At 38.0% G+C, this 14,319-nt stretch overlaps 1 protein-coding gene across 1 annotated transcript; it reads left to right on the top strand.

The window, feature by feature from the left end:
• The first annotated feature begins 649 nt into the window (after positions 1-649).
• On the top strand, positions 650-7,543 carry LOC139739582 (uncharacterized). The gene is made up of 7 exons (XM_071650186.1): positions 650-766; positions 3,168-3,298; positions 3,941-4,046; positions 5,015-5,103; positions 5,915-6,085; positions 6,794-6,958; positions 7,424-7,543. Exons 1-7 carry the CDS (start codon positions 658-660, stop codon positions 7,541-7,543), a joined length of 891 nt encoding a protein of 296 aa, XP_071506287.1. The 5' UTR covers positions 650-657.
• The last annotated feature ends 6,776 nt before the right edge of the window (positions 7,544-14,319 follow it).

Raw genomic sequence — 14,319 nt, forward strand, 5'->3', positions numbered from 1 at the left:
TATGCTGGATGTTGGCGCCCTTCAGAAAGGGCGGGGCACCTTGCGCAGCGAGCGAACCATAAACTATCAGGTGACACAAATTCTATCTCGTGACTTTCAATTTTTATTCTTTCCGAACAGGCCCAATTTGATGGTTTTTTTCAATAAACCATCACTAAATACGGTAAATTATACAAAAGTTTCTGTTATTTTTGTGATAGATAAATATCCAAATTTCAATTTTTCATAAAACTTTCCTTGAATTCATAAAAGATTATATGGCCTTTGGCTGATATGGTTTGTGGATCGCATCGTGACTGAATATTAGACTATCATTACTGAGTATGCTCGTCACGTGCCTCGCCCGCTTTCCCAGTTACTAATGTGTGTGTTTACAAACAATTTCGAGTGTTTCGTTCCCGCGTCCACACGTACACACATGTACAGCACAGTAGCTCCTAAATAGCTGTTTGCTTCTCACTGCACACGGTGCACTATGCAAAAGATCCAGTAGTAATACACTTGTAATACTGATAGTATGCTGATGGCCGTAAGGCGTCTTGTGCTCATTACTTCAAAGAGGCACCTGTACCTGACACTGAAATACTGAAACTGAAGTACCCGTAAACTTTACCTCTTGCTCGAGAGTCGACATTTAAGCTTGTTCTAATTTTGAGGATGGGAGTCGTAGCTTCGAATTTCCAAGGCGATGATGGTTCTATTGTCGGGGAAATTGCACAGCCAACCAGCGATGACTGGATATCCAAACACGCAGAAGCGTGTAGAAGTAAGTTTACGTGTCATTCTTCAGTGTACATTTTCATCATGTTCATGATTGTGAGATGAGAGTCGAGTGGTTGCAGTTGTTGTCTCCTGTGGCGATCATCAGCCCGAACTCGAAGCGTTGGGGCCCGGGGGTCCCACAGTGAACCAGGGAGGTGGAATTCTACTTCCCTGGTATAACTGTGCTCCGGAGCGCCACGGGGTTACTGTGGCATGACCTAACCGCACTGGCTACCTCAACACGGATGTGTTGGGGTTACAGCAGCAGGGAGGTGCCACGTCCCTGGTTACAGCGCTCCGGGACCTATGACTATGAGTAACCTATCCTAGATCCCTAGTAGGCTATAATCTCACACTCGGTTACTTGTCACTTCTTTTTCTTCTTTTTTAATCTCCAAAACTTCAAGGCTATGCTGCAGCTCATGCAGTTTATCATGGTGAGCTGCATAGCTATAGATAGCCTTTTGGAGATACATGTATAAATTATTAAAAGAGAAGAAAACTGCACAGAGGTGTACGTTGGGGCTGCTGGTCGCAGTTAGGTATTGTTGTGCCCTAAACACACACAAACACCATGGTTCGATCTCCCATTCTAAAATTTGACCACTCACAGTGCAAAAGCGTAGGTTTTTCTAACTGCGACCTGCCCCAACGCTACACTCCCACAGTACGGACGGTATAAGGAGTGCCCTGGGGTTAAGGTTTTTCTACAATGATGGTACATCATTGGTACATGTATTATGGTGGAATTATGGGCAGCTTGCTGTACAATGTACATGTGATAAAATATGATGAGCTATGCATGCCATGAATCTCTACCACATGACATGGCCAGGGCCCAGGGGTAGCTTATAACTTTCCAAAGCCATTCCAGCAAGCTGTTTGAATACAAGTGCTACTTCATGTATTTTTATTGATTTTATTATCTTGTGTACATGATTTTTACGCAAAGGGTGCCTATAATTGTTGGCCAAATCGTGATATCGGTCCCCTCTTAGCTCTTGTTCTGCGTGTGCGTCTTCACTATGTGCAAAGTCTATGGAGGTTGAAAGCAGTCCCCGGCTATGACAAAATGAATGGCGGTGAATGGAGTGGTGGACTATTATTCACGATAATGCCCTATTGTTTAATATATATATGCAAGTTTCAAATTGTATTTGTAAAACCTTCCTTTGTCATGTCAGTTCTTTTATTCATTTGAAATAAAAATTTATAAGTAAAAATCGAGCAAAATAAAAAAAATGGGATTTCATCGGGATGGAATCCCATTTTCTTTGCTCAATTTTCCACTCATAAGTTATATCGATTTCTGGTTAGTTTCCCTTTGTTTGCATTTATGAAATTAGAAAAACGAATACTTTATAGCCTCTGAAAAAGGGAAGTTCAGGGCACTCATTTAAAAGAATTTGTGTCTATTTTTAACCTGTTTAGGTCTATGTACATGCATGTTTATCATGCTGTACATGTACCAGGATAGTACTTTTTGTATGGTGGTGTTGTACACTAATGCAATTCATTCAAGAATATACCAGGTAGCTAATCGTCACTAAAGCCAAGGTGATGACATGTCCAAGAAATAATATTGGAAATGGCAAATACAGTACCGGTAACTATGTATTTTAGAACTGACACACTTTTATTAAGGACAGCATTCAACCAGGTGCTTGAATGAATTTGTTAGAATGCCATTTGAAGTTGGCGGATCCAGAGGGGGGCGCACAGCGCATGCCTCCGCCCCCCCCCCCTTTATTTGTGGTCAAAACAAAAGAAATAAAAAGAAAAAATGGGGGGTGCATGAGTGAAGATTTAAATCTGCATTTGTTGGGTTCATCACTGACATAGGATTGATAAACCAATAAAAATTGTGCTAAAAACTTTAGAATATTTCTTTGTCTTATGATAGAACTAGACTAGGAAGTCATTTTAAAGGGTGTGTAGAGCTCTGGTTGAGGTGAGGATTTAGCTTTTACCGTTTTGTGAGATATTCAGAAACCATTGTATGAGATGTCAAAGAGCATGCAATTCTAAGGGGTATCAAAAGTTTATTTGATGAAAATCGGTTTTGAAATGGCTGAGATATCAAAAAACAAGGTGAAACAAAGAGATCCTAATAAAAGGCGTGGCCTGTCGCCTTTTATTATTATCACTTCTTTGGATATCTCAGCCATTTGAAAACCAATTTTCATCAAATAAATGTTGAATCCTTCTTAAAATTACATGCTCTTTCATATTTCATAAGAGGTTTCTCATTATCTCACTTAGGAATGTTCAAAACATGAATCCCCACCTCAACCAGTACTGTACAGTTTTTTTAAGTCCAGCACTACAAGCTTTGTTAATTAGTGTCTTTTTCTATTTATAAGTTTAACATTCTTAACTTGTGTCTTAATTCTACCTCAAAACAGTGCCAGAGACACAGGTACGGAAGCTCTGGGAGGCATTCAAAGATCTTGGAGGTGACGAGAGCGGACAACTTCCTCAGAATGTCATTGTGAATGTCAGAAATGCTGACAGCAGTAGCCTGTTTCTGGAAAAGGTATGCACCATGTCAAATGTACATCACTCAAGTAGTTTATTTTGTAAGTGTCATAGTACCAATGAATGTGTCCAAAGTCTCTCTGTCCATCACATACACACACGCACAGACACACACACACACAAGCTAATATCATAGTGTTTCAAGCTTCAGAGACAGCTAGACTAATGATTAGGTATGCTCTTTGGTATCAAGTGCAGGTTTAAATGCTCTTCAGTATCAAGTGCCACTTGAGGAGGAGAATCCTTTTGTAAGATGAAGAGGTTGAGAACAAATCAATTAATTATTTCAGTGTGCACAGTCATTGGCCATACAGTGGCTGTGATTGACTGGGAAGAAGTTCATCTTATGCATGCAGCTAAAAATATCAGAAGAGCTCCAGTGCACAAAATTAAGTGATAAAGTGTTATCATTAAACTTATAATAAGGCTGTGATGTGAAGATATAAAGTCTTTGAGGGATATATAATGTTTCACCTCAGCTTTACTGCAGTCATAGACATACATATAGTATACACTATTGAAAACTGACATTGAGTGTGTTACCTATAAAAGAAGACCCAAACAAACATGCAATATATTGAAACTGTGTCATCTTCTTTGAAATGATATAACTTGCTCTGCTGGACCATGACTATTGCAGATACTGAAGCAGTTTCCTACTACCAAGAATGGAGGCGTCACATTTCAAACCTACTGCAATGCCACAAAGTGGTTCAGTGATGGCACTACTGAAACTAGAATACGAGGTAAAGTCAACCACATTTCATGTTTCCTACCAATAACCAAACTGCTGTCATTTGTACTTGTATTGCCCATAAAGCCACGACTTGAGCAGAAATGGAGATACTAAATAAGCCACACAGGAGATAGATTTGAAAACAGCAAGATATTGCATACTCTACTGACTTTGATATACTATTCAATGGAAGTACAGTGGACTCCCGTTATAACAAAGTCATAGAGATCGGCAGTTTTCTTTCGCTATGTGGAAATTTCGTTATAACCAAACAAATAAACAATAAAAATGCGTAGAGTCGATAATGTTGTGGCCTGAATTTTTTACTTCGTTGTAACCAGAATTTCTTTATAACCGTGTTCGTTATATCATATCGGGAGTATACTGTACAAGTTACTTGAAACTGCATTATCTTTTGATGGTGCAAAATGTTTTGATTGTTTGCAGAACTCCCCATGAGTAGAAACATATATCTTAAAGGTGAAAAACTGGTAAGGTAGTGGTACTGATTGTTGGTAGTTAGACTTCAGAAGGACCACAATATATACATTTTCCATGGTATTTTTTTGAATGAAAATAGCTTTGTGAATGACACATTTGTGCTTGCAGAGTTTAGTGTTCTTTTAAAGTTCATGTCATAAAAATGGATGTCTTGAGTTGATGCCATGCCTTATGAAAACATGCTGATGAATAGGAAAGTGCATTGACAGTGGACCTTTGAATAGAAAATAAAGATTTAGTGTCATCTTTTGCTTGTTGTCAGTAACAATTTAAGTTACCAGGTACATAGCCTGCTCAAAGGGACCATAGTTCATAGTCCTTTTTTTGCTGAATTCAGGCATATTCTGTTTAGTATTGTGTGCTGTATTGTAAAAATACAGGTAGTATCAGTTTGTGCATTTCGTGTACACCAGTTATATGTATTTGAAATGAAATGTATAATTCCTGCAACAATTTTAACTGTCATTGTTCGTGTAGGTGCATTTCGAGTGTTGAACAATGGCTACCCTTTGACTGAAGCTATCCTGGTAGAAATACTCCGAGAAATATACTCAGATACCAGTGAGGTGAGGGTCATGCAGTGTTTTCAAAGGATTCTTAAAGTTGCTCTACGTCACTATCAAGTGGCACTTTTTTTTTTGCAACAATCTCCTAATTTGATAAGCCTGTTCTTGAGAGATTTAGGTTCCTTGGTGATTGCCTCTTTGAACAGATTGTGAGGAGTGTTATTTGTAAAACTAAAAGAGTGAGGAGTTCTTCCATCACTTCAGAGCACATCTGACTGGCTAGCAAATCAGAGAGAATGCCATACTTCATCTGCAGTGACATGAAATTACAGTGTCTTTGGTGAGAGTGAATATATATTATGAAAATGCAAGTTTAGGCAAAATTACTTTGGCTCTGTCACATTAGATTTTCAGGCCATGTACAGGGGAAAAAAAATTATTGCACAGAGACTATTGATATGGAATTATGTATTTACAACAAAAATGTGACTGTCCCTTCTCAAAATTGAATTATACTTGTTTTCTTTTTTTTTCAAGACCTGTCTCTATAGTTGCTGAGCCATCAGTCCTTGTAACATTGTCAAAGTACATTGTCACGAAGAATGCATGTTTTGTTGATCTGTGCAAGGTTTCACCTTGAGGAATGTCACAGTTGCAGGTACAGTCTTGATATATAACAGTCTGCATAAAGCCATTTCCAGTGGTCTTGAAGAATGTCTTTGGCATTGCACATAAAGTATGAATTTGGAGCTGTACCCGCACAATTGTACCGTATTGTCAAGACAATAATTTTAATCAACCATGCTGAGAAGGAACAAAGGAGATTTCATCAGATATATCACCATTCTGTGATGATTGTTCCCCAACGCAGGCAGTCATTAAAAGAACGGCGCAAGTCTTCCTCGAGGAGGTAGACGTCAAGGGTCGAGGGTCAATTGACGAGAAGGACTTCGTCTCGTGGGTTCAGAAGATGCCAGCAGATGTGGTAGAACAGATCATGAAGTTTGACGTCCTTCCATCTTCCCAGGCTGGGGGAGGTCATGTGAGTTTGCACACATGAACCAGTGGATCATCTAATATTAGACATGTCTCATGCATTCATGGGCATTCTTACCAACACAGCATTTTCGAGTGTAGAAACTAACATGTAGTCTCAGGCTGTCACTCATTATTCATGCCATCTCTCTGACAGTTATAAAGTTCATTCACCTGGGGAAAACAAAAGCTATTCTAAGCAGTGATTTTCTGTTTCACCATTTCACTCTTTGGGGGGTAACTCATTTCCATAGTACACGTGACAACAGTTGATGGGTTTTCTCTCTTCAAAGATGAATAATGCGTGGGCAATATTATGAATCAACTTGCCAAAAAAAGGTATATGCCGTAAACTACTTTTCATGAGGCAATACTGTGATTTCTGTTTTAGACCCCCTTTTGCCACAGAGGTCTATAACCTTGGCATAATGCAATGGCATCATTGTGAAGCACAACTACATAACTACAAGACTATCAACAATTCAAATTACAAAGTGGGATAGCATTTCTCTTTTCAGTACCTGTGAAAGTGTAACTTTACTATAAGTGTTATTCCTTTAACACAGTTATTTTTTTTTTCGCTCAGTAAAGTAAGATGAATGTCAGGCATAGAAGACCATCTTGGCAGACTGGTCTCACATGTAGGAATGACTGTCCTGTATGATGATGAGTATTAAATTCTGTAATCTTTAATACATGTACTTCTCTGCAGGAGCCTCAGGAGAGTTCTGACCCAAACCGGCCGTCCACCCAGACTTTGCGCCAAGTGGCAGCCCAGACCAAGACCCGTGACTGGTTGCTCCTGGTCAATAAGCTTGGTTTCACTGAGGAGGAGATCAAGGAAGTTGGGGACAGCCTTGGAGATCGAAAAGATGATGAGGTATATCAGCACTTTGCCCCACAACCCCAAAACAATGGACATAGCCTTGATACAAGACACTGTGATGATGAATTTCTAACTCAAAATTTTCTCTTTTGATGTACCTATTGCAGGACCAATTCTTCTCTAACATATGTCCCAGTTGGTCTGATCTTTGTACTCTCTTGCTCTTGCATGGTAGAAATTTTGTGAAGAGAAGTCAGACCTCTAAAGAAAATAGGTGAAACATACACTAGGCGTATGATGGCTGCACTTCCTATCTTAAAGCAATAAATCAGTACCTTCTTTTTTACTATCTGCCCAGTCCATTAAAATCAAATATCAGTGTATTAATACTGGATAAAAATATACAGTTACTTAAAAAGAAAAACTTAATTAATAATTATTGATATTCAAAATATATATTGATAATAATAGCATAAATATTTGACCAATTTTCTTCTTGCTTTGCAAATCATAACACAGCTGCTCTTTGAACTCCTGAAGACTTGGGGGGAAAAGACTGATGCAGTTGTCACCGTGGCAACCCTGAAGGAGGCGTTGGTGTCGTGCAGCATGGGGGATGTTGCAGAGACCCTCAAGTGAAGTTTCTTGTACTTGGTTACTGATGAATGTAAGCAGAGAGTACTAAAGAGTGAAGCTCTGGTCTACAGGTACTTTGTGGCGTTTCTGGTACTGCAGTCCTAACTTAAAAATCACAAACAGCTGAATGTAATGAAGAACGACTAAATTTGAAATATTGCAACCGATATTAGAATTCATTATTAAAGTTCTCGCAGATAACAAGTTATTGATAGTTCATCATGTGCAAGACTTTGGATGTATTTGCAGTCATATATCAATATGATAATAGCAAAAGTGAAACTATTGCATCTGGTTATAATAAGGACGTGAGCATGCTGCTGTTAGATGTGTGTAATCTCATCTGTTTCCGCTGACTGCATATATGCATATTATATAATATGGGCATATCATATCATATAGGCAAAAGGTTTTCCGTGTACACTGTAGATGTGTATTGGTGTCTCCAAATACTCATATGTAGCTCATTCACAGGAAATGGTGTATGATGTTAAAGGAAAGACAGATGTTGTCAGACCTTCAGTATAAGCTGAACATATTTGCTGTCTTATCTCTGGGGGAGAGGATACCATTTTTGCAAAGCTATTTACAGTGTGTATGATGACACAGCATATTGATTTGTTGGTCATATATTCATGTAGATCTATACACACACATGCACACTGCACCAAGTGTAAAGTCCATGGGAACACAAGGTCTGTGCAAACATCAAGCCGTACGGTCATATGCTAGCGGTTACATCCTTGTATGCCTTATGAGTGCACCTACACACTTCTCCCGCACATTATTGTAGGCCAACAAGTTCAACCTCTCTCCCTGTGCATTGTGAGTGGGCAAAGAAACTACAGTTGGGCTTGGGTCTATTGAAGGTTGCCACATGTCAGTGTGTTAAATTGATATTTAGTAGTGGTAGAGGGAGAAAGCATTAGAGGTACCTGAAAAACATATGGCAAATGCTCAGATTGCATTATGCTTGATTAAGCAACCAACACTAGAGATGCCCAAAGTATGTCACACACAGTAGATGATTTACAAAAATTTGAACAGTCCACATGATTCTAAGAAGTCCATTAATGCCTGAGCTTTTAAGTTTATGTGCCTGTTTTCAAATTCTTGATTTGAAATGCAAGATTTGAACTTTTACTGCAATGCCTTGTTTGTGCGTTCCTCTTCATGAGTTTAACGTTCTGGGACCCTTACCAGACTCGATATCAGTGGTTAGGGTGTATGGCGTTAAAGGTAGGAAATCCCATTTACACGCCTTAAATGAAGAGTTGTATAAATACAGTGGTATGTTGAAGAGAGTATTATTTTAGAAACTCCCATAAAGTATTGAAAGTGGAAGGTAACATTTAGTACATTTTTTTGACCGTTAGATTTTGAATTGAATTGTTTTCGGGGCTCACCGTAAATTCCAGTACATTACTAGGCTACCTTTGCAGACCCATGTACTGCATGTGTGTCCATCATGTATATTTTGTGAAGAAAGTTCATCAACACTTACAAACATTTCTATATACATTCTTGCCACACACTCTATATGTTATTACATCAGCTCTTGTACTTTTAGATTTGTGTTTATAGATCACAAATACAGAAGAATGCAACAAAAGGCTTAAGTGTGGCTGACACACAGAACTACTGAGTACCGGTAGTTGAGTTTTGTGCATTATTCAAATTTTAGATAACTGTTGACTTCCAAATTTCTAAGCAGTGGCCTAAGCAAGACCCCTGAGGTTCATGTTTAATGTTTTGCTGCATTTTGGGAGGTCTGTAAAAGGTATCCCCTACCTTTAAATGGGAATTGTGCAATATTGTGTAAATACATGTACTGTATATTCATGTGTTATAGCTTCTTGGAAAGGACGTTTTTGGGCAGCTGTTAAATATCATGCTCGATGAAATAGTAGTTACCATGTTACAGCTCAGAGCAACAATATGATGTCTTCTCTCTTGCGTCAATTTGCAACATCGTCAGGCAAGTAACATTGCTCGATGATAGAAACTTTCAAATCTAATAACTGCTGTATGTATTCATTTTCATGATAGCTTTTCATGTCTTGTGTCTCTGACTTAAGGATGTTCAATGTAGTGGAGCTTGTACTGGACATAGTTGCAAGTACATGTACAATCAATGCATTCTTGCCTTCAGCCCTCTTCCCACATTCTCCTCAGCCCCAAAATATGTGCGATCCTGAATGCATAGTTGCATACCTCTCTGCTTGTTTCATTACATTAATTGAATGGTGAACACAACAGCATTAAATATTGCAAACGTAATGGAGTCTGCGCTAAACTGTTTCACTGCAGTTTGTATTCCAAAATTACATACACTTCAGCCCTCTTCCCACATTCTCCTCAGCCCCAAAATATGTGCGATCCTGAATGCATAGTTGCATACCTCTCTGCTTGTTTCATTGCATAAATGGAATGGTGAACACAACTGTTAAATATTGCACTCGTAATGGAGTCTGCGCTAAACTGTTTCACTGCAGTTTGTATTCCAAAATGACATACACATACATGTACACTGTACCAGAATTTAGCAAAAACTCGCTTAAGATACAGTATGTATTAGATATCTTGAATAGGGTCATTTTCTTGATGTAAAACCATTGTGTGTGACACTGTTTGTTTTTTTAAGGTTTAAGTTAGAATTGTGCCATTTCAGCGGTCAAGACATACGAAGTTGCACAGTAAGCCAAAGTTTAAGTGACAATCGAGATCTGAGAGTCAATATCATGTATAATTCACTCATTGTTTTTACAGGGTATTTTTTTTTCTCTATTTCTAAGCATGATATTCTCAAACATTTACTGCCTGCCAGCTATGCATTACATGTCATATGTACCTACAGTATACAAAGTGTGAATGTAACTGTGCTTTTGTCTGAAGCAGTCTACATAATTGTATATGTATTAAATTATTGAACTAACAAAAAACTCATGTAAAATTGTGCTGCTGACATTTTTGTATAACATTTGTGGTGGTGTTAATAAATTGTGAGGTATTGTTGTTGACCCTGAAAAGATGAAGTGAAAGATCAAGAAAGAAAAATAAGCATGGAGAGAGAGAAAGGAGAAGGAAAGACAAGCAAATGAAGTGATAAAAACAGGAAGAAATTGGCATAGTATACATATATACATAGACAGGAAGAGTGTGGTTCACAAAGAGACAAGATTTAAATTTGGCAAGTACTTTACATGCAATATATTTTATAAAAACATGTATGTTTATGAAAATATATTGCAAATTTTGCAAGGTGACAGATATAGCAAGTTGTAGCAAAAAAAAAAAAAAAAAAAAAAAAGCTGCTGAAGACATCTTATCCAATAGTGGCGAGCCAATGGAGTAAAATGGAGTCAAAAGTGGCCTGAGCTTTCGATCCTAGCAAAATCTTCATCAGAGACAAAATGACAAACAGGCAAGGAAAGCAATCACTTTAAGGACTACAGGCAACAAGAACAGTCAGGGACAGGCTAGGGACACAGAACGAAGAAGACAAAAGGGAAGGGTTGGAGGTCATGGACAAGGAGCCCAACAGGTGGAGGGAGGGGGATTAAAGCAGGAGGGTGGACAGACAAAAGGCAGAGGAGGGTCAGAGATGATCCAGAAGACCAAGGAGGCAACCATTGAAGGAAAAGGATGAATAGGGAGGCAACATCAAACAAGATAAGGAACAACAGAGGGATAAAGAAAGGAAAAGAGTGAAAATAATAGCCACAACAAGAGTTGGGGGGGGGGGGGGGGGGTTAGGGTTAGGGTTAGGCTGAGTAAGCGGTTATTTCCCTCCTGGATATCCAGGCCATGGGGTTGGATTGTGTGAAGTCATTTCTCCCACCACTGTTCTTGTTGTGTATAGTCCTTATATGCGATTGCTTTCTGTGCCTGCTTGTCATTTTGCCTCTGACGAAGATTGTCCTAGGATCGAAAGCTCTGCCCCTTTTGACTCCAAGGTGACAGATACATGTGCAAAACCTATGTACAGTTCGACCTCGAATATCCGGCCTCCTTCTATCCGGAAATCTCTATTATCCGGACGCGTTCACGCAGTGAAGGACTCTTTTTTTTTTCCATCCAAAAATTGAGAAAAAAACAGTGATTTTAACATCTTTTCATGGATCTATTTCACTAATTGCATAAGATGTGCATGATAGGTTTCTCAATATCTAATGAGGTAAAACATGTATGATTTTCAAATAAAGATATACTTTATTTTTGTGAAGAAGGTACTACAATTTTGCGCAGGCTACCATAGATTACACCATCGTTGCGGGGTACGCTACCTGCCTAGCTGCCAGTGCACTGGGACGGCAGCTTGGACGGCAGCTCTATACATAAACATTGTGTCTCCCATATCCGGCCAATTCGCTTATCCGGATGAGCGCCGGTCCCGACATGGCCGGATAATCAAGGTCGAACTGTATTACAACAGCAACTCTTGAAACGTTGCTTCCATTACACTAATGTGCCGTTTACAATGTATTGAAATCCAAGATGGGGAAATCACTATAAGCTATTGAAGAAGGATGATAATTACAATGTACATGTATTTCTCATTCTGTTACTGGTTATCTATCATGAATTCAATCATGCGCAAAGCTGTCCCATCACAAAATAAATGGCATATACTGTAGTAGACCAAAATTGACAGAGACATGAAAGTAGATGGAGAAGAAATTGGATAGTGTTTTAGTGATGTATGTCCATTCCCTCTGCAGTCTGCTGGTTGTAGAGGTTATGAATTGAAAAACTAATCTCAAATATGCATAGGCACATATGGGCACAACAGTCTGAAGAAAAAGTCGAATATACATATATAATATATGAATATATATATATGAATATATATATATATATATATATATATATATATATATATGAATATATGAATATATATATATGAATATATATATATATATATATGAATATAGTATATATGAATATATATATATATATATATGAATATATATATATATATATATATATATATATATATATATATATATATATATATATATATATACATATATATATATATATATATGAATATATATCATCGCTGGGGTGACAAGACCTTGTATTTGAAATTTTGTTAAAATGAATTTTTTGGAGTAATGGTTAAATAATGGATTAAGTGATGTCCCGGCCAAATCCCACCTGTCTTACTCCAAAAATGAAGCCACCACTGTATGTCAAAGGAAAGGCTATCCCATTCACTGTAGTGCTTTGGCCGCCATGTTTTTTGGCTCACCTGAACATTTGACATTTTGTAGATACGAGGTCTTGTCACCCCAGCGACGAATAATACTTAGTATTATATATATATTATATATATTTGTCCATTCTGATGCTACAGGCATAAAAGAAGGAAAAGAAAAGAGGACAACCATGATGGAAACAAAATTTGAAAGTTTTGATCTTCAGTAAAGTAAAATAAGCAAAAAAAAAAAAATGAACATGGATATAAAAAAAAAAACATGCACACACACTTATGTGAATGACTCAATCCTGCAAGTACATAGCAATCTTCCTCCTAAAATGATAAGTATTTGTTTAACTAAAATTTAACTTTGTGTATGGAGTTCTAAAGAGGGACATGTAATGATGTGCTCCCTAGTGTCTAGACTTATTTTATGTGGCAACTGAGGATGCACTTAATGATATAATACGATCAAGCTGTCACAGGACCGAGAGCCTAAACTACCCACTGAAGTACAGTAGACTCCCGTTATAACGAAGTCCTCGGGACTGGCAGTTTTCTTTCATTATGTCGAAATTTCGTTATAACCGAACAAATAAACTTTAGAAATAGAGTGGTTAATGTTACGGCCTTAATTTTTACTTTGTTGTAACTGGAATTTCGTAATATCCGTATTATTTATAATGAGAATGCACTGTATATGTACAAGGCAATGACCATGAGGATAAAGTCCCATGCCGAGGGGCACAAATGACTACTGCCACCGGACTTGAACCAGGAACCTCACAATTGAGATACTGTGACATTGTCCACTGAGCCACAATGGGTCCTCAATGGGAAGGAATATATGAAGAGTTTGTTTGCAAAAACCGATAAGTCCATATTTGCCAAATGGAGATATTCGCGATTAAAGGTCAAGAAAAATAAAGAGAATAATAAGAAAATGTTTTGCTTCTTTTGACCATAATTTCAAAAATATACCTTTATATGTAGTGACCAATATATCATTTGAAAGGTATTATTTTGTACTTTATGACAGAGACCATACTTCAAAATCTTCAAAAATGGACTTATCGGTTTTTGCAAATAAACTCTTCATATAAATACAGTAAAACCTCGGTCACAACCTGCCATGGAAGTGTATTTGCAAGTGCGTGCTGTCTACTTGCAAAAACGTAGGCAAAATATAGGGATCCGTACGTAAGTACTACCTCAGTATGGATTTTGGAGCATGCAGACACACTGTAGCACTTTTAGGACATAAGGAACTTCCGCTGCGTTCGGGCTATGGATTCGACCTAAGTACGGTTTGACATACTCCCTCCCCCACGTTTTCAGAAAAAATGTGAATGCCATGGTCTCCGCCGAACACGCACAGACTAAAAACACGCAAAGTGGGTTATGACCGAGGCTTTACTCAATTCCCACGCAGCTTTCAGACATTCAGGCAGTGCAACTGATTAACACACATGGCAAATGAAATGTCTCTATTAAAAAAACAAAAACAAAAAAAAGACTTTTATTGCTGTCCAATGGCTTCAAAAATTTACATCACCTTCACCAATCAGACAAGTAT

Source organism: Diadema antillarum, unplaced genomic scaffold (genome assembly GCF_040938485.1).
Source record: "Diadema antillarum isolate AM-2024a unplaced genomic scaffold, OU_Dant_1.0 seq00000807_RagTag, whole genome shotgun sequence".
Taxonomy (NCBI): domain Eukaryota; kingdom Metazoa; phylum Echinodermata; class Echinoidea; order Diadematoida; family Diadematidae; genus Diadema; species Diadema antillarum.